Source organism: Giraffa tippelskirchi, chromosome 6 (genome assembly GCF_054371585.1).
Source record: "Giraffa tippelskirchi isolate mGirTip1 chromosome 6, T2T-mGirTip1v1.2.pri, whole genome shotgun sequence".
Classification (NCBI taxonomy): domain Eukaryota; kingdom Metazoa; phylum Chordata; class Mammalia; order Artiodactyla; family Giraffidae; genus Giraffa; species Giraffa tippelskirchi.
In genome coordinates, this window is record NC_137280.1 from 15,226,307 (window position 1) to 15,247,995 (window position 21,689).

The 21,689-nt window shown below is 37.0% G+C and overlaps 1 protein-coding gene across 44 annotated transcripts in view; it reads left to right on the forward strand.

Annotated features, from left to right (window-relative positions):
• VPS13B (vacuolar protein sorting 13 homolog B) overlaps positions 1-21,689 on the forward strand; it is a 752,042-nt gene that overhangs the window by 34,388 nt on the left and 695,965 nt on the right. For all 44 annotated transcript variants that reach the window (XR_014057390.1, XR_014057381.1, XR_014057388.1 and 41 more), the window contains exon 4: positions 14,872-14,992. Coding sequence is in view for 21 of the 44 variants with exons in the window: in XM_081503358.1 (XP_081359484.1) it covers positions 14,872-14,992 (121 nt within the window). In the remaining 23 variants the exon portion in view is untranslated. The remainder of the gene's footprint in view (positions 1-14,871; positions 14,993-21,689) is intronic.

Here is a 21,689-nt window from a genome sequence, read left to right on the forward strand (position 1 = left end):
AGTTACTCATAGTATTATTTTGCAGTTTAAGGATTATTTGATTTTAAAAATACTCCTTTATAAATAATATCCTGAAGATAAGGACTCTTTTTTTCCCCACTGTTAAAAACTTTTGCCTCTGGCTTTGCACTGTGCAGAGTATCCAGAATATAGCAGGTGCTTTTTTATATTTTTGGATCTTTTACCACCTTCATTCTACTTTATTATTTTCAGGTTCTAGACCTAATAGAGTCTTTTCCTGTCTCAAGTTACTCAGCATCCACTCATTCATTAACTCACATAATATGGCTTCTTCCCTCACCACTATTAAATGAATTATTTTTTCAAAATTCTGTGGTCATCTATTAGTAGTCATAGTAAATCTTAAGTTTTGGTTTTCTGGTTTGTATGTGTATGCTCTCAGTTGTGTTCAACTCTTTGCAACCCCATGGACTGTAGCCCACCAGGCTTTTCTGTCCGTGGAATTTTCCAGGCAAGAATACTGGAGTGGGTTGCCATTTCTTACTCCAGGGGATCTTCCCAGGGTTTGAACCATGTCTCTTGTGTCTCCTTGATTGGCAGGCAGATTCTTTACCACTGTGCCACCTGGGAAGCCCAAAGACTTTCTAGTTTGAGATGATTGTAAATACTGTAGTATTCAGATTTGCTATCTTATTGGTGAAGAATTAAATTTGCAACATTGTCCAGAAATGGAATAATTTTAGGGAGTGAATCTTGTTTCCTGTTGATGGTTATTTTGTGTTGATGGTTGTTTTGTACATTTGCCTACACAGAGGTCCTGATCTGCACTCCCTAGTTGTTGAACTTTTCCTGAAGGTTAGACTCACACCTCCAACATTGTTGCATTCTTTAGCTCAGGCATGCTGTACTGTTTGCCTCAGCTTGGCTGACTGTATATCTCCTGCAAGTTAGATCTCATACTCAACTTTAGTTATCTTATTTAGTAGAACCATTATTTGTCTCTGAATTGCATTTGTTTTACAGGAATATAGAGAGTATCATTGTTTACTGTAAGTAAAATGTTTCTAATATTTACAGTGTAAATGCAATGCTAAGAAAAAAGGGGAAAAATATTATTTAGGATCCTATCACAGGCTAGGAAACAGAAGGGGAAGAAATAGAAGCAGTGACAAATTTTATTTTCTTGGGCTCCAAAATCACTGCTAGTGGAGACTACAGCCATGATACTGAAAGACACTTGCTCCTTGGAAGTAAAGCTCTGGCACACCTAGACAGCATATTAAAAAGCAGAGACATCACTTTGCCAACAAAAGTCCATATAGTCAAAGCTATGGTTTTTCCAGTAGTCATGTATGGATGTGAGAGCGCCAAAAAATTGATGCTTTTGAATTGTGGTGCTGCAGAAGACTCTTGGGAGTCTCTTGGAGTGTAAGGAGATCTAACAAGTCAATCCTAAAGGAAATCAACCCTGAATATTCTTTGAAGGACTTATGCTAAAGTTCCAATACTTTGGCCACCTGATGGTAAAAGCCAACTCATGCTTCAGAAACACTGAAGACAAAAGAAAAAGGTGGCAGAGGATGAGAGGGTTGAATGGCATCATCTACTCAATGGGCATGAGTTTGAGCAAACTCCAGGACATAGTGAAGGACAGGAAAGCTTGGAGTGCTGAAGTTGATGGGGTCACAAAGAGTCAGACACAACTGAGCGACAAACAGCAACAGTCTGATTAGGAGGATTTTCCTGTCCATCAAAGGAAAGTCAATAAGAGATTGGATATATGTTTAAGAAGCAAAATATTGTGATTCTTATTTTTCTAACTTGTTAAAGATTATGTTATCTAAAAAATAAGATTATTTTTATACATTAATTTTAAGTTCTTAATAGATAATATATTGTTCTGTAACAGTTAAAATATTAAGATCTGGTCTTAACCATTGTTGAGGGTATCTGCGAGTATGAATGGACACACTCATGTATAGAAAATCTTATGGGATTTCAAATACAAAGTAAACAATTGTCTCTTTAAACAGAGATATAGTAAACATTATGGCTCTTGAGGTTTTTTTCCTTTTTTTTTTTTTTAAAGCAGCAGCACACCCATACTATAGCTCTACCAGAATCCCCTTTATAGCAAAAATGAAATGAAGCATTATCATCTGAGTACTTAGCTAGTATAAAATTTTAAAATTCTTATTATTATAGTGTATAATTTAAATCTTTTAACCTTTACTGCACTTATATAAAATGTTAATTGTCTTCGTTAGTATTATTGAGATGTATTTATGCCATTATACTATTGAGAAAATTCTGTATTTTACTGAAAATTTGTCTCAAAATGTATTCTTCTTATGTACTGAATGCTCCCTGGGTTGAAAGATGTATCCAGTTTTGTTTCCCCACTCTTTTATCTCTTTTTCTCCAAGTTAGTTTTACATTTTACTTTCTTTATCATGTTAGCCAAATTTTAACTTTTACTTCTGCATATGTTTAGAATGTGCTTTTTTGATGTATTATTTTTTTCAGAAATGTTTTATTTTTCTTTTCCTTTGGGTCTGTAGAATTTTCTTCAGGCTATCTTCTTACTGAAAATTGCTTTTCTTTTTCTTAGTCAACATTTGTTGTTTTATTAGAAATTAGTTATAAAAGAGATAATGGTAGAAATACCTTGTCTTCTTAACAGTACTATAGCCAGGCAAAAATTTTGTACTTTTTCCCCAGGATATTTTAAGAGTCCCTCATTAGTTAGATATATTTGTAGTCTGTCGTCTTCTTTTTTTTTTTTTGTCTTATATAATGAAAACACTGGATTCCAAAACAACTTTAGACTCAATAATTGTTTATCCTGCAGTTTGTATTAAGGCAAGTGTTTTAAAGCAAGAGTAATTATACTACCTGTTTTTATAAATAAGGATTTTTTGAAACACAGCTAAGTATTGTCTGTGGCTGCTTTATTTTCTTTTACTCATTTTTTAAATTGAAATATAATTGACATAGAACATTGTGTTAGTGTCATGTGTACTACATAGTGATTTGACAGTTGTTTACATTACAAAATGATCATCACTATAAATTTAGTAATGATCTGTCTCCATATAAAGTTATTACATAACTATTGGCCATATTCTTTATGCTGTATGTTACATTCCCAAGGCTTATTTATTTTATGACTAGGGGTTGGTACCTCTTAATCCCCTTCACTTATTTTGCCTAACCCCTCACCTTCCTGCTCTCTGGCAACCAGCGATTTCTCAGTATCTGTGAGTCTTGTTTGGTTTTTTTTTTGTTTTTAGATTGCACATGTAAGTGAGATCGTGTGTTATTTGTTTTTCTTTATCTGACTTATTTCACTTAGCATTGTACTGTCTGGATCCACCCATGTTATTGCAGATGGCAAGATTTAATTTTTTATGGCTGAGTGCAAGAAGGTCCAACCAGTCCATCCTAAAGGAGATCAGCCCTGGGTGTTCATTGGAAAGATTGATGTTGAGGCTGAGACTCCAATACTTTGGCCACCTCATGCAAAGAGTTGACTCATTGGAAAAGACCCTAATGCTGGGAAGGATTGGGGGCAGGAGGAGAAGGGGATGACAGAGGATGAGTTGGTTGGATGGCATCACTGACTCGATGGAGATGGGTTTGGGTAAACTCCGGGGGTTAGTGATGGATAGCGAGGCCTGGCATGCTGCAATTCATGGGGTCGCAAAGAGTCAGACACGACTGAGCAACTGAACTGAATATTCCATCGTGTGTGTGTGTGTGTGTGTGTGTGTGTGTGTGTGTCTCCTTCTTTATCCATTCATCTATCAGTAGACATTTAGGTTGCTTCTGTGTGTGTGTGTGTGTGTGTGTGTGTGTCCCCGTGTCCCCTTCTTTATCCATTCATCTATCAGTAGACATTTAGGTTGCTTCCGTATCTTGGCCGTCATTAATAATGGTGTTATTAATAATGGCTGTTAGTGCTTTTGTTTCCTTTAGGCAAATATCCCATATTGAAATTGCTAGATTATATGATAGTTTTGTTTTTAATTTTTTGAGCAACCTCCATACTGTTTTCCATTGTGACTGGACCAGTTACAATCCCATCAACAATGCACGAGGACTCCCTTTTTACCCCATCCTCACCAACACTTGTTATTTGTGGTCTTTTTGATGATAGTCGTTTTGACAGGTGTGAGATGCTGTCTCGTTGTAGGTTTCATTTGCATTTCCCTGATGATTAGTGATGTTGAGCATCTTTTCATGTATCTGTTGGCCATTTGTATGTCTTCTTTGGAAAAATATCTGCCCGGGTCCTTTACCTAATTTTTAATCTGATTATTTGTTTTTTCAATATTGAGTTTTGTGAATTCTTTGTATATTTTGGAAATTAACCCTTTCTTTATTACATGTATCTTTTGCAAGCATTTTCTCCCATGCACTAGGTTGGCTTTTCATTTTGTTGATGGTTTTCTTTGCTGTGTAAAGGCTTTTTAGTTTGATGTCATCCCATTTGTTTTTTTTGCTTCCATTTCTCTTTCCTGAGGAGACAAGTTGAAAAAAAATATTGCCAAAACCTCTGTCAAAGAGTGTGTTGCCTATGTCTTCTTCTAGGAATTTTATGGTTTCAGATCTTACATTTTAAGTCTTTAACTCATTTTGAGTTTATTTTTATATCTAGTGTGAGAAAGCAGTCCTGTTTGATTCTTTTGCATGGAGCTGTCCAGTTTTCCCAATACTATTATTAAAGAGACTGTTCTTCCCCATTTTATATTCTTGCCTCCTATGTCATAAATTAGATGACCACGTAAGAAGCATTGATTTATTTTGTGCTCTCTATTCAATTGATGTATGTGTCTGTCTTTGGTCCAGCACCATACTGTTTTGATTACTGAAGCTTTGCAATATAGCTTGAAACGATGGAGTGTGATACCTCCAGTTTTGTTCTGTCTCAAGGCCTTTTTCGGAGAAGGCAGTGGCATTCCACTCCAGTACTCTTGCTTGGAGAATCCCAGGGACGGGGGAGCCTGGTGGGCTGCCGTCTATGGGGTCGCACAGAGTCGGACACGACTGAAGCGACTTAGCAGCAACAGCAGTAAGGCCTTTTTGGCTATTTGGTTTTTTGTGTGTTTTTTTTTTGTGTTTCCATACAAATTTTAGAGTTAGTTGTTCTAGTTCTGTGACAAATGCAGTTGGTATTTTGATAGGGATGGCACTGAAAGACAGCACACACAAAAAAACTTTTGTCCCAGTATCACTGAATAACATGGATGCAAAATCCCCAACAAATATCAGGCAGCCAAGTTCAACAATACATTACAAACACCATGACCAAGTGGGATTTATCTCAGGGGTGCAAGGATGGTTTGATATCCAGAAATTCATCAGCGTGACACATCACATTAACAAATTAGAGAATAAAGACCATATAATCATGTCAATAAAAGCAGAAAAAAAATTTTGACAAAATTCAACATTTGTTAATGATAAAAGCACTCAACAAAGTGGGTATGGAAAGTGCATACCTCAGTATAATAGAAGCCATATGTGGCATACCCACAGCCAACACCAGTGGTGAAAACCCATACCCAGGGGTGAAAAGTTGAAAGCTTTTCCTCTAAGATCAGGAGAAGACAGAGATTCAATCTAATATTGGAAGTTCTAGGTACAGCAATCAGACAAAAAGAAAAGGAATCCAACCTGGAAAGGAAGAAATAAACCTGTCACTCTTTGCAGATGGCATGATATTATAGATAAAGAATTAAAGATGCCACCAGAGAATTACTAGAACTAATAAATAAATTCAGTAATGTTGCTGGTTACAAAATTGATATACAGAAACCTGATTTGTTTCTATAGACTAATGGTGAACTTTCATAGAAATGAAGAAAACAAACCCATTTACAGTCACATCAAAAGGAATAAAATACCTAGGGAGTAAATCTAACCAGGGATCTCTCTACTTGAAATTTTAAAAGCTCGTTGTAGTCATTTTGCAAAATTATAACAGATACAGCATCTTCCCAGGTGGTGCAGTGGTATAGAGTCTGCCTGCCAGTGCAGGAAAAACAGACACAACTTCGATCCCTGAATTGGGAAGATGCCCTGTAGTAGAAAATGACAACCCACTCCACTATTTTTGCCTGGAAAATTCCATGGGCAGAGGAGCCAGGCAGGCTACAGTCCATAGGGTGTTAAAACAGTCAGACACGACTGAGTGACTGCACACAGAAGGAGTCTTAGGAGACGGAGAAAATGGCAGCTACGTTGACTCATTGACTGAATTAGAATGTAAAAGACTGTTTTTTGTTTTTTTTTTAGGAATAGAGGTTAGGGAAAATAAGTCTGTTGCAGAGTTTTTAAAATATGTTATTAGAATGCCTGACATTTAAAAAAATAATTTTTGTTTATTTTTGACTATGCTGGATCTTGTTGCTACATAAGCTTTTCTCTAGTTGTGGCAAGCGTGGGGGCTGTTCTCTAGCTGTGGTTTGCTGGCTTCTCATTGCAGTGGCTTCTCTTTACTGCAGCGTGTGAACTCCAGGGTTTGTGGGCTCAGTAGTTGTGGCTCCGGGGCTCTGGAGCATAGGCACAAAAGTTGTGGTGCAGGGGCTTATTTGCTCCAAGTCACCTGGGATCTTTAAGGACCAGGGATTGAATCCATGTCTCCAACATTTGCAGGCAGATTCTTTACCACTGAGCTACCAGGGAAGCTCCACAAATTTTGTTTTACTATTGAGTTTGAGGTGCTAGCCTTTAAAAAAATTCTCATTGCTAATTTTCTGCATCATTTAATTTCTAAACTATTATAATAACCTATTGTTGCTGTTCAATTGTTCAGTCGTGTCTGACTCTTTGCGACCCCGTGGACTGCAGCATGCCAGGCTTCCCTGTCCATCACCATTTCCTGGAGCTTGCTCAAAAACATGTCCATTCAGTCAGTGATGCCATCCAACTATCTCATCCTGTCATCCTCTTCTCCTGCCTTCAGTCTTTGTCAGCATCAGGCTCTTTTTCAATGAGTCGACTCTTCGCATCAGGTGACCAAAGTATTGGAGCTTCAGCATCAGTCCTTCCAGTGAATATTCAGGGTTGATTTCCTTTAGGATTGACTGGTTTGATTTCCTTGCAGCCCAAGGGACTCTCAAGAGTCTTCTCTAACACCACAGTTCAAAAGCATCACTTCTTCAGCGCTCAGCTTTCTTTATAGTCCAACTCTCACATCCATACATGACCACTGGAAAACCATAGCTTTGACTAGATGGACCTTTGTTGGCCAAGTAATGTCTCTGCTTTTTAATATGCTGTCTAGGTTTGTCGTAGCTTTTCTGCTTTTCTTCCAAAGAGGAAGTGTCTTTTAATTTCATGGCTGCAGTCACCATCTGCAGTACTTTTGGAGGTGAAGAAAGTAAAGTCTGTCACTATTTCCATTGTTTCCCCATCTATTTGCCATGAAGTGGTGGGACTGGATGCCATGATCTTTGTTTTTTGAATGTTGAGTTTTAAGCCAGCCTTTTCACTCTCCTCTTTCACTTTCATCAAGAGGCTCTTTAGTTCCTCTTTGCTTTCTTCCAACAGGGTGGTGTCATGTGCATATCTGAGGTTATTGATACTTCTCCTGGCAATCTTGATTCCAGCTTGTGCTTTATCCAGCCCAGCATTTCGCATGATGTACTCTCGATAGAAGTTAAATAAGCAGGGTGACAATATACAGCCTTTATGTACTCCTTTCCCAATTTGAAACCAGTCTGTTGTTCTATATCCAGTTCTAACTGTTGCATCTTGACCTGCAAACAGATTTCTCAGGAGGCAGGTGAGGTGGTCTGGTATTCCCATTTCTTGAAGAATTTTCCACAGTTTGTTGTGATACACAGAGTCAGAGGCTTTGGTGTAATCAATAAAGCAGAAGTATATGTTTTTCTGGAATTCTCTTGCTTTTTCTGTGATTCAGCAGCTGTTGGCAATTTGATCTCTAGTTCCTCTTCATTTTCTAAATACAGCTTGAACATCTGGAAGTTCTCGGGTCATGTACTATTAAAGCCTTGCTTGGAGAATTTAGAGCATTAGGTTGCTAGCATGTGAAATGAGTGCAGTTGTGCTGTAGTTTGAGCATTCTTTGGCATTGCCTTTCTTTGGGGTTGGAATGAAAACTGACCTTTTCCAATCCTGTGGCCACTGCTGAGTTTTCCAAATTTTCTGGCATATTTAATGCAACAGTTTCACAGCATCATCTTTTAGGATTTGAAGTAACTCAGCTGAAGCTCTATGATCTCCACGAGCTTTGTTCGTAGTGATGCTTCCTAAGACCCACTTGACTTCGCATTCCAGGATGTCTGGCTCTGGGTGAGTGATCACACCATCATGGTTATCTGGGTCATGAAGATCTTTTTTGTATAATTCTTCTGTCTATTCTTGCCACCTTTTTTAAATATCTTCCTGTTTCCTTAGGTCCTTGGTGTTTCTGTCCTTTATTGTGCCCATATTTGCAGGAAATGTTCCCTTGGTATCTCTAATTTTCTTGAAGAGATGTCTAGTCTTTCCCATTCTATTGTTTTCCTCTATTTCTTTGCATTGATTGCTGAGGAAGGCTTTCTTATCTCTCCTTGCTCTTCTTTGAAACTCTGCATTTACATGGGTATACTTTCCTTTTCTCCTTTGCCTTTTGCTTCTCTTCTTTTCTCAGCTATTTATCACGCCTCCTCAGACAACCATTTTGCCTTTTTGCATTTCTTTTTCTTGGGGATGGTTTTGATTACCGCTTCCTACATAATGTTACAAACCGCCATCCATAGCTCTTCAGGCACTCTATCAGATCTAATCCCTTTAATCTATTTGTCACTTCACCATATAGTCTTAATTTAGGTCATATTGAATGGCCAAGTTATTTTCCCTGCTTTCTTTAAGTCTTAATTATGCAATAAGCAGTTCATGGTCTAATCCACAGTCAGCTCCCCGTCTGACTAATAATAGCCTATTCATTTTTATTAATTGTTAGTATCTCTCTTGTGCTTTGTGGCATTACCTGAAGATTCTTATTCCTGAATGAAGTACTTCGTCTTGTTAGTCTCCTACTCATAAGTTTCATTGGCTCCTCAGTATGTAGAATAAAGCTTACATTTCTTGGACTGATATTCATATAACCCATTGCTGCTGCTGCTGCTAAGTCTCTTCAGTTGTGTCCGACTCTGTGCAACCCCATAGATGGCAGCCCACCAGGCTTCTCTGTCCATGGAATTCTCTAGGCAAGAGTACTGGAGTGGGTTGCCATTTCCTTCTCCAATAATCCATTGAAAATGCCATAAATAGAAATTTTTTTCCTGTGTGTCTTTTTTCTTCTCTCTCTGCCATTCTTTTTTCTTCCCTCTCTGCCATTCTTTTTTCTTCCCTTTCTCTCTGCTTTCCTATCTTTTATCAGTAGTAATGGAAGGGGCTTTCTATCAGACGTATCTGGGCGTTCGTCCTAGCTGTTTTCCTTCGTGTCTTTTTGATCTTAGAATCTCTTAAGCCCCAATTTCCTCATCCTTAAAATACTGGAGGTCTGGCACATATAAATGCTTAATAAATTTTACTGTTGTTTTTGTGTTTGTGTGTGTGAGACCTATGTAATAAATAGCTGATTAACTTGAATTGCTCTTAACCTTTTTATGCATATATGTAAAGCTACCAGGATAAGTACCATCTATTTGTACTACCTGTTTTCTCTCAAAATGCCTAACAGTTAAAAAAAAAAAAAAGTCAAGTCGTTCTTGTTGAGGGAAATTATACATGTAAGAAGACAAAGTGCCGTTTTATTAATCAGTTCACTTACCCAATCCCTACTGAATTTTGGTAAATATTAGATGGTGGAATGTGGCTTAGGCTGGGATGCCTCTGTAGGTACTTTTGTTCTCTCCTCCCTTAATTTCTGTTCCAAATCTAAGGATGAGTCTAAGCACTTCATTTATTTATTTATCTATTTTTTACTTTACAATATTGTATTAGTTTTGCCATACATTGACGTGAATCTGCCATGGGTATACATGTGTTCCCCTTTCAGAACCCCCCTCCCACCTCCCTCCCCATCCCATCCCTCCAGGTCATCCCGGTACACCAGCCCTGAGCACCCTGTATCATGCATCGAACCTGGACTGTCGATTCGTTTCATGTATGATAATTTACGTGCTTCAGTGGCATTCTCCCATATCATCCCACTCTCGCCCTCTCCCATAGAGTCCATAATACTGTTTTATAAGTCTGTGTCTCTTTTGCTATCTTGCATACAGGGTTATCTTTACCAATTTACTAAATTCCATGTATATGTGTTAGCTTTGGAGAAGGCAGTGGCACCCCACTCCAGTACTCTTGCCTGGAAAATCCCATGGACGGAGGAGCCTGGTAGGCTGCAGTCCATGGGGTCGCTAAGGGTCGGACACGACTGAGAGACTTCACTTTCACTTTTCACTTTCATGCATTGGAGAACGAAATGGCAACCCACTCCAGTATTCTTGCCTGGAGAATCCCAGGGACGGAGGAGCCTGGTGGGCTGCTGTCTGTGGGGTCGCACAGAGTCAGACACGACTGAAGCGACTTAGCAGCAGCAGCCTAATACATCTTAGTGTATGTTCAGCTTTGGCCTGTTAGGTTAGCTATTCCTCCTTTTCGGAAGTTCCAGTAAAAGAATGCAGGGGAGCATTAGCTCTCTTTTCTTCTTTCCCAGCCAGTCACACCCTTGATTGCAGAGAAGATGGAAGCAGCCTCTTGTGTGGGCTTAAGCTGCGTGTGAAGAGGTTGGGGGTATACACGCCTCCTTTACTGAGGTGGCTTGGCATGTTTGTTTTTAGTGGCTAAAGTTAAGTTTATTAATAGTCCTGTCAGGGTAGAAGGGATCCAGAGATTCCCAATTTTACCCCAGAAGGTTCTTTTTTTTTTTTTTCCTGGGTAGCTGTCATGTTCTACAAGTGTCCCTCTGCATTGCTGACTTGCCTTGGCTCTCTGACTCTCCAAAGTACAGGCTTACCTTTAGGGATTCTTTTTTGTGTCTGTTGCCTTGGTACTTGCTTCTGGAAGGGTTAGAGGTGAACTTACCTACGGTCTTTGTAGTAGTTCATTTCCAAGGCCCTCGCACTCTCTTCAGGAGCGGCCAGAGCTGCCAGGTGAGCCTTAGTCCTCTGCTTGCCAAGTTTGGTGCCGCAAGGCTGAAGAATGCAAGACACATCACTTCTTAGTTCTGTCTTTTGGTCTCTCCTTCTTCAAATCTTTCTTACTTTTAACCTTTTTCTAAACAAGGACTTAGAATGATTCAGTCACCTAAGTTTTGTCCTCAATCTTACTCTACTGTTGTGAATCTGGGAGTTCACGGCTTTCCAGTTTTAATTCACTAGCCCTTCAAGGGCTAAGGTGAAAAGTATGCAACATGATCCCATGATCTGTCAGTATGGAAGTAACGAATCTATTTAAATACAGGGTTTTGCCACATTTTCCCTCTGTTAGGAACTTTTGTAAGGAAATGACATTCTTGCTTGTTTCATGAGGAGCAAAGGGCAGTATTTTCAGAAATAGCTATGTGGTCCCCAAGAGACAACATTCTTTTGCCATGAAATATACTTAACTTGACATTTTGGAAAAATTGCAACCTAAATAAGAAAGATATAACTGTAATGTGTTTGGGGTTAAAAATTATCTCAAAACATTTTAGCTAGTATTTTTGAGAACAGAGTTTCTTTTATTAGAAGTTAGAGGCTTTCAATGAATTAAAATGTGTAATAGTCCAATGTGATACATATTGGTTAAAAGCAGATGATGAATTCAAACTAATGATGGAAATAATTCCAGTGTTAATAGGAAATATTATAGTTGTTTTGCTTTATTTTTATTTAGGTTAGTTGGGGTAGGATTTGAATGGAAGCTCACTTATAATTGATGCAATTAAAGTGTAATTGAAATGAAAACAAGTTGAAATTATCAAAAGGATTATTTTCTAATTATAATATATACGCACCCATAATTTCCTAAGCATAATTCAGAAAGAAGTGTTTACATATTTGGTAATGTTTGTTTCATAGTGTGTATTCCTATGGGTACCATGATTAATGCCCTTTTTTAAGGCACACTGAAATTTTAAGTTATTAAAATTTTTGTTTAAGTACATAACGTTAGTTTTTCTTTTAAATGATAAAAACGTGTAGTTTGTAGGGAAGCTTTAGTCACTTTTTAAAAGACTTTTGAAAACTCATATTTAATCTATGCAGTTTACTCTTTTGTGCTGCTAATAACTTTTTAAAAATAAAATAAAATAACTTGTTCTTTCTTTTGCTTTAAGATATTTGTCATCTAGTGTATGCCAGATTTATTGGACTGCAGTAGTTTTAGTGCATTTTGGCTGGAATGTTTATTATGACATCACTGTAATCTATATGCAGTATGTGATTTCAGATGGTTTCAGTGTTAAATATTTTCATAATTATGCTAGTTTTGGCAGTTCACTTGGAACTTTTTCACATCTCTTTAATGAATATGTTTTACTTCTGGGCTTTTGAGACAACCATATGTTTCAAAAATTAATAGTGTGCTTTTAATGTTAACATTGTGCAGAAGTGTATGACTACAGACATTTTTAAGGATCTAAGTTGAACTAAAAGTAATTACAGTGAGGTTTTATTCACAGTAGTAGTCTTTTAGTATTTAGAGACTATAACATTCCCCAAAATAACAGAAGATGTCATTGTAAAGATTGAATAGTGAAGTTGTTTCATGGAATGAAATGCTGTGAAGTTTGTTTTGCATTAATTTAAAATGAATATAAGTTCATGCAGAAATTTCCTTCATTGTTTATTATAGCAAATCTTTCAACTTTTTGCTTGTAACAAAGTTTCAGACAAACTTTTTCTTTTACTAATGTATGACTAGCATCTGAAATCATGCCATATTGTAAAAGATTCATTTTTATTATTATATAATCCTGTTAGTGGTTGTAGTGAAGAACATTTTTTGTACCCTAAGGGAGGGCCTATCATTGTTCTTATTTGCCTCTAGTATCCCATTAGAATGGTAAATTTAGTGGTTAACCTTCTTTTAGTTCTTAAAATTTTCTCTTCAAATATATAAAAGAGAAAAACTAAATTTATCACCATTCTTTTAAGCATTATAAACTTGTTTTATTGTTGATTAATGAGTTAATGATGCACAGTACACCATCAGTTTCCCTTTGTGTTGGAGAGGTGTTTGATCTCTGTTTCCTCATATGCTTCTCTCAAGCAGAATGTGCTATTTTAACCTCCCGAAAGGAATAAGGTGATGTCAGATACTTTTATTTCATGTTACTACCCCATCTGTTTCCTCATTGTAATACCTGTTTTTTTGGAAGAGCAATCTATGCTTATTTTTTCCATCTTAACTTGTTATTCACCCTTTGATCTGCTCTTTTACTTCTCCCACTCCTGTCCCTCTACTGGATTATCAAACATTTTTTTTTTTTGTTATTGGTACAGGGAGGCCTGGCGTGCTGCGGTTCATGGGGTCGCAAAGAGTCGGACACCACTGAGTGACTAAACTGAACTGAACTGAGCCCTCCTCCTAATTACTAAATCTTGAGTGTCAAATAGAATGAAGGTTGAGAACATCTCTATAGTTCTTTACATGACTGCATTTTTATTGAACTAGACCATACCTTTAGCTTTTGGTATTGTTCTCCAATCTTAAATGTTGTATATTGTGGCTTTTTTTTTTCTTTTGACTGATCATTATTCCTTGTATGTGCTATTTATAGTTTCCCCCCATTTAGCCTCCGATGTTAACATAAAACATTCACTCAGCTTTAATGACCTGATCTCTCTGGTTCTTCCAAATAGAATGACTCTTAGTGTTCCTATTACTTGAAAACAAACAAAGTACTCTTGTAGACTGGTTATATGTGTTTTAAATAGCTTCTGAAATCTTTGAGGACAGTTGCTTTTGTAAATCCAGCAATTAACACATAAAAACATTTTATAAACGTTTGTTGAATCAGGTCGGGAAAATAGTACTCGTTTGCATTGTGTCAATTTCAAAAATACATATATTTTGAAGTTTTTATGTTATCCATATTAGAAACTAGTTAAACCTCATATCTAATCTGAATAATAATAATTCAGTGAACATTTGTTAAATGGGTGCCAAGAATTCTAAAGATGATTAAGATTAATCGTTAAAGCTGGCTGATTGATTCATATTGATGTTGGTAAAAACCAATGCAATACTGTAAAGCAATTATCCTTCAATTAAAAAAAAAAAAGCTTAAAAAAATAGACTTCAAAAAACAAAAAATAAATTATTACCAAGAAAAAAAGATGGGCTTCCCCTGTGGCTCAGTGGAAAAGAATCTGCCTGCAATGCAAGAGACTAGATTCTATCCCTAGGTCCAGAAGATCTCCTGGAGAAGAGCAACCTGCTCAGGTATTCTTGCCTGGGAAATCCACAGTGGAGCCTGGCGGGCTACAGTCGATGGGGTCCTAAGAGTTGGATACGACCTAGAAACTAAAACAAACAAAATTACTAATTAAAAAAAATGTGATTAAGAAGACAGCTTGGATTCTCAACTCACAAAACAGTGAGGGTTTTAATATATAAACAAATCCGTGAAAATTAAAACCCTTTCCATTTATTTCAGATTTTCAAATGGAAAATGTTTAAAATGTTGAATTGTCTTCTTTTGCTAAAGCCATATTTGACATTATCAAGTGGTTTGTTTTGATATCAACTAAAGAAACAGTTTCTAATTTTAAACTACTACTTGTTTTAAAAATGTTTAAGAGTGCAAAGTACAAAAATTTTGGTTATATAGATTTTTATAGCTAAAAAAATAAAGCTGGAAGAGTCTAACATCAATTTTAGTAACCTACATACATTCAACAAAACTTTTTAAAATTTTTGAATGGTGACTGATACTTTGCTTTTCTTTCTTCAAAATAAAAATAGGATGACCATGAAAGCTGTGGTTCTAATTCTACCAACCGTAGTACTACTGAGAACACAAAAACATCGGCAAAACCCCGAAGAATTCAACAGGCTGCTCCCACAGATCCTGATTTGCCACCAGGTAACTTCTAAGGGGATTGATAAAATCAAAATTTTGATTGTTATTGATCATTGTTGTAGCCCTTTGTAGAATATATATTTTCCATATTTTTTAGTGTCATAAAGTATTTAAAGTATGTGTACATTTGCTGCATAACGTTAGAACAGATTGAAAGACATTTGTGAGAGCTTCGGAATCATTCAAAGTTTGGTGCTTGTTTGCCTGAGATTATTCCTTAAGTTTCTTACATCCTCTCCAAGCAAAGATTTGTGTCTGAGTAATATTTATAGTCTCTTCATTCCTCTTGCTTTTTGATAAACAAAGGAATGACACTAAGTTGTTCTCAGTTTCTGGAAACTGTAAAATTCACTAACAGAATCACAGGGTTTTGTTAACTAAGAGACCATCTCTCTTTTCAGTTACTGAAATTTTTATTTATCTGAGAGTAGTGGCTTTCAAATAACATTTTCTTGATAAATATTTAATGAAGGGAAAAACAAAAAACAGTGATTGTTACATGATGGCTCTGTGGCCAAAGTGCATTGCTGCCTTTTTACAGTTAATGATTATCAGTCACTTCTCTTTCAGTTTCATTTATCAGTTACTTTTTCTTTTTGTTTTGAGGTATAGCTGACATTGGTATACACTTGTTTTCTGCCCCAAAGCTTTGTAAGCTTTCTGCTGGATTCAAACTAGTTATTTTTTGACAGTCTTCTGGCACCATCTATTTTACTTGTAAGAGGTTGGCATTAGTTGCATCACTTCATAGCTCTCCGGTCTCAAATGTAGGTTCTAAATTACATTTGAATTGAGCATATTTAGCTAGTGTTACAGTGATGTTACTACTGATGCTTTGTGTTCTTAGGAACTTTACCTAACAGGTCTCAATATTCCCTCTGGCTTTAGAATAAATAGATTAATTGCTATGGCTGGAGAAAGTGCTAAAAGAAGTTATTTTACTTCTGAATGTTTCTAATTCTTCTTAGAGTAGTGTGATGTTTACAGCCCTTGATAAATTTTTTACTTAATTATTAACTCCTTGGGAGAAATCCCTGGTGAATTTAATTAAACTGTAAATTAAATTAAGCTATAGCTTATTCTTGTTTGTTAAATGGGCAACCCATATGTCCCTCCAAATTTCTGACTACATATCCCTGTAAAACTTCTGAAGCCAACTCATTGTATAGAACTCTCTCCATCAGTATCCTGGCAAAGAATCAGTTTTAACTGTTGAGTCTCATGACATTTTTTTTCTTTTAGGAAAGAACTTGTTTAAGAAAAATTTAAAGCTTATGTCAGTTGTTGATTTCACTGATAAAAATCTTCTATGGGCTAATTTACATGTACTCAAAACAGGCCGCATACTTTTAATAATTCTTTAGAGGCTGTTGGAATTTACACTGATACTCAGGATGAGAACTGACCTATTTTTAGAAGTACAAAACATAAAAACAAACATAGCATAAAATGTCCTATTTTTAGTGTCAGAAAACGGAGCTGTTTTCTACTGAACTACTTGTGGTAGCTTTAGGGTTAATGTGCTTTTCTGCCTTACCTAATAGGAGGACTCGGTCCTTTTTCATGCTGACATAAATCACAGTTAAAGAAGTTGCTTTAGGAAGTCACTGAACTTGTTGGGCAGTTACTGGGAGGCAGAGCAGCTAAACTTAATATTGCCAAAGGAAAAAAAAGGGATAATTTGAGAATCCGGTTGGATAATGGTAAATCATTTTATTTAAAGATTAATTCATATGGTTATTTGTGGACTCATTTCTGTAATATTATCCTGCCTGGAAATTATATTAAAGTTCTTTCATGATAGAAATGGATTCCTGTTCTTGAAATTTCTTGGGCAAAGTTATTCTTCTAGCATCTGTGGTTATAATTTTGGAATTCAAACATTGATGTAGATTCACAGTTGCTTTTTGAGAAAAGTTTTGGTGTTGCCAATAATTGTTTTGTATTGTGAAGGATGGGCACCCCTCCAATAGGAAAGGAACAGCAAGTCGATATCTCATTTTCTTTGCAATTTCTGATCTTGTTATATGTAACAGTCTTTTTAAGATTATGCATCCTGACCAGTGAGTGTATTGTGAAAGCAGTTTAGTGGGTCATGGAAAGCATTTAAAAAATATATAGCATAGACTAGAAAACCTCAGTGTGTGTGGCATGTATGTAGTAAAGGTTAATCATATTTCAAGAGACTTACACATATGTGTGCTTGTTCTGGGTTATGATGTAATATTTCTTGCTGGGAGAGAGGTAAAAAGAGTTTGAATCTGACTGATTTGAACCATTCACATTTTCTTTCAGTTAGTATATAGGCCAGAACCTTCAATAACTGCTAATAATAACAGGTTGAGTTGTGGGCCTGAGATATTCAGTAAGATATATTGACAGTTCCTAATTAGAGGGGAAGTTTAAGGATGTTTCATTTCTTTCTTTCTTCATTCATGTTTTCCTCAGTAGTCTCTGTACTTTATCTAGCTTAGCAATGGGATCTCTTCTAATTGATTCTGTAGTCCTATGCTTTCTGAAGTGTACAGCCTTTGGCTTTGTTGAAGGTCATTGTAAGAAGCCAACCTTTTATGCACTGCCTCTACATTTTCTCTAAAATAGCTTTAAGGGTATTGTCCTTTAATTTATTCAGGGCTTCTTATTAACTGATGTGTTTTTTCTGATTAAGTATTTTTACATTCAAGTTTTTTCTACTTATTTGGTCAAGAAGCTCAGATAAATTTTGTGTTCCAGTGCATAGTTTCCTTTTTCTTTTGTCATATAATTATCTCTTCCATTCTTTTCTCCTTGCCTTTTTACTCAGAATATATGTATATGTATGTATACATGTGCACAGTTTGATAGAAATATTTAGGGTATAGAGAAACTAAAAATCATGCCCACTGGGTCTGAAGTGACCTAGATGTCTTTAATATTCATCATCTGTCATGGAGGTTAGCAAATATTTTCTGTGAAGACCAGTTATTAAATATTTTAAGCTTTGCAAGCCATATATTTTCTGTTACAGCTATTCCACTTTTCTGATGTATTGGTGAAATCAGTCATAAACTGTAAATAAACTAATGTTTGTGACTGTGTTCCAGTAAAACTTTATAAAAACAGATGTCATGGCCTCATTTGGTCAGCCCCTGATCTAATACAATGCCTGATTCTTAATAGCCATTTATGTATTTATTGCATTGCACAAAAACTCAACTGCACAAAATCACACAGAGTTTTCAGACTCTGATAATCAGGGTCATAGTGTCCTTGAAATGTAGAAGGAGAAGCTACTTCAGACTTTTCTCATTTAGCTATCTATCTTTTTTGGGATGTGGACCCTTGAAAATCTGTTGAAATAGTTATAGACCCATGTATGCACATTTAAAATTTGCATGTCACTTTAGGATATTCACATACTCACTGAAGTCTATCTATAGGCCCCAGCTAAGCCTCTAATCTAGCTTTTGTTTTATGGATGAGAAAATGGCAACTTAGATATTTTGATGTAGATGATAAATACCTTATTATAATTTGTAATACCTGTGGTATACGGCTTCCCAGGTGGCGCAGTGGTAAAGAGTCTGCCTGCTCATACAGGAGAAGCAGGTTTGATCCCCATATCAGGAAGATCTCCTAGAGGAGGAAATGGCAACTCACTCTAGTATTCTTGCCTGGAAAATCCCATGGACAGAGTAGCCTGGTGGGCTGCAGTCCATGGGGTCACAGAGTTGGACATGATTTAGTGACTGAGCATGCACACACCTGTGGTATACGTGAGCTATACCTTGTTAAATTAGTAGTCATATAATCATGATGGTGTGATTACTCATCTAGAGCCAGACATCCTGGAATGTGAGGTCAAGTGGGCCTTAGGAAGCATCACTACAAACAAAGCTAGTGGAGATGATGGAATTCCAGTTGAGCTATTTCAAATCCTGAAAGATGATGCTGTGAAAGTGCTGCACTCAATAGGCCAGCAAATTTGGAAAACTCAGCAGTGGCCACAGGACTGGAAAAGGTCAGTTTTCATTCCAATCCCAAAGGCAATGCCAAAGAATGCTCAAACTACCACACAATTGCACTCATCTCACACGCTAGTAAAGTAATGCTCAAAATTCTCCAAGCCAGGCTTCAGCAATCCGTGAACTGTGAACTTCCAGATGTTCAAGCTGGTTTTAGAAGAGGCAGAGGAACCAAAGATCAAATTGCCAATATCCGCTGGATCATCGAAAAAGCAAGAGAGTTCCAGAAAAACATCTATTTCTGCTTTATTGACTATGCCAAAGCCTTTGACTGTGGGGATCACAATGAACTGTGGAAAATTCTGAAAGAGATGGGAATACCAGATCACCTGACCTGCCTCTTGAGAAACCTGTATGCAGGTCAGGAAGCAACAGTTAGAACTGGACATGGAACAGCAGACTGGTTCCAAATAGGAAAAGGAGTACGTCAAGGCTGTATATTGTCACCCTGCTTATTTAACTTCTATGCAGAGTACATCATGAGGAACGCTGGGCTGGAAGAAGCACAAGCTGGAATCAAGATTGCCAGGAGAAATATCAATAACCTCAGATACGCAGATGACACCACCCTTATGGCAGAAAGTGAAGAAGAACTAAAGAGCCTCTTGATGAAAGTGAAAGAGGAGAGTGGAAAAGTTGGCTTAAAACTCAACATTCAGAAAACTAAGATTATGGCATGTGGTCCCATCACTTCACGGCAAATAGATGGGGAGACGTCTAGTGGAAACAGTGGCTGACTATATTTCTGGGCTCCAAGATCCCTGCAGATCGTGATTGCAGCCATGAAATTAAAAGACGCTTACTCCTTGGAAGAAAAGTCATGACCAACCTAGACAGCATATTAAAAAGCAGAGACATTACTTTGTCCACAAAGGTCCATCTAGTCAAGGCTATGGTTTTTTCAGTAGTCATGTATGGATGTGAGAGTTGGACTATAAAGAAAGCTGAGCGCCGAAGAATTGATGCTTTTGAACTGTGGTGTTGGAGAAGACTCTGGAGAGTCCCTTGGACTGCAAGGAGATCCAACCAGTCCATCCTAAAGGAGATCAGTCCTGTGTGTTCATTGGTAGGACTGATGTTGAAGCTGAAACTCCAATACTTTGGCCACCTGATGCGAAGAGCTGACTCATTTGAAAAGACCCTGATGCTGGGAAAGATTGGGGGCAGGAGGAGAAGGGGACGGCAGAGGATGAGATGGCTGGATGGCATCATCAACTCGATGGATATGGGTTTGGGTGGACTCCGGGAGTTGGTGATGGACAGGGAGGCGTGGTGTGCTGTGGTTCATGGGGTCGCAAAGAGTCGGACATGACTGAGTGACTGAACTGAACTGAATCAAGCTTTTGTCTTCTGCAGAAAATACTGAATATGAAATGGAAGCTATGTTGTGTGTCTCTGTGTTTGCTTGCTTAATTCTTGTCACCTTAGGCTGGTTAGGGCTTGGTTTTCTGAAAAAAATCTCTTGTAGGGAGTTTAATAATAGCTGGAGAATATATCAAATAATTTAAAAATATTTGTAATGTATCAACTTTTCAAGAGCCTATACCAAAAATGGCGATGTTTTATTCTAGAAGATAGCACAGTCATTTCTTATCTACTTGCAGAAGCTCAGCAATTTAAACTCTCTCATCACTGTGCCTTTCTGGAACATTTGAGAATAGAGTGCTTTGTTGTAAATGAAAAAGAAATGCATAGCTTATTTTACATTTTCTATTTTTATGCTTTTATTATTGTAACATTTTTTATTAACATTTTCAGGGAAAGCTTAAAGAAGTGACCAGTTGTGTAAGTTAAGTTAATGTTAACTGGTGGACACATTAACTTATAAATTTCAGGGGGTTAGCTTGACAAAAATGTTCTGTTTTATTTATGTACCAGTTAAAGTCAGTGTTGTATCAGAAGCCCAGACTCCCTTTATCTAGAGGCTCTGCTGTGCCCTACCCAGGTTTTGAATTGTACTGTTTTCAGCTTTTTCAAGAGGATGCTCCAGAGGAGACCTGTCCACTTCTTGCTACCCCCAGGTTGAAAGTGATGTATAGTCTTCTCAAATTTCATTGAGGAAAATATTTTTATTGATGTTACGTATGTCTTAGAGTCATATCTCAGTAACAGTTCTGTATTCTGAAAGGGGAACCACAAATATTGATGGATAGCTAGCCACTTCTGCCGTACAAGTGTTCTTTCTCTTTAATATACTGATCATTTTAAAAGTACATTATGATTTTGTCAATAACCTTTGAGATATCTAACATTTATGTTTTGTTCATAACAGAAAAAAGTGATAACTAGAGAGTTTTTACTTCATTCTGACTAGATTGAATTTCAAAATATTGCTTAGTGGAGGCAGGCTGTTCAGTTCCCTAAATCTGTATGGTGAAGCAACTAGTTGAAGGCTCTCTTTGCCCTCAGAACTAATGGCTTTGTATAGGAGATACTGTAAACTACTAACTACAGTGCAAAACCAGAGCAAAGAAGAGCTCTAAGGATGCACAGTTAGTGCTTTTGGGATATTAAAAGGAAGGAGCAGTTATGTCCAGGTATGTGTGTCTTTTGACACACAGAGGTAAAATGGAGAGGTAATAAAGATTGAAAGTGAAAGGATGGGAAATGGCATAGTAGACAAATACTATCCAAAAATAAAATCAGACAAAATAAAACTTAATGGAAAAACATTGATGGCCAGATGCTGAGTTATA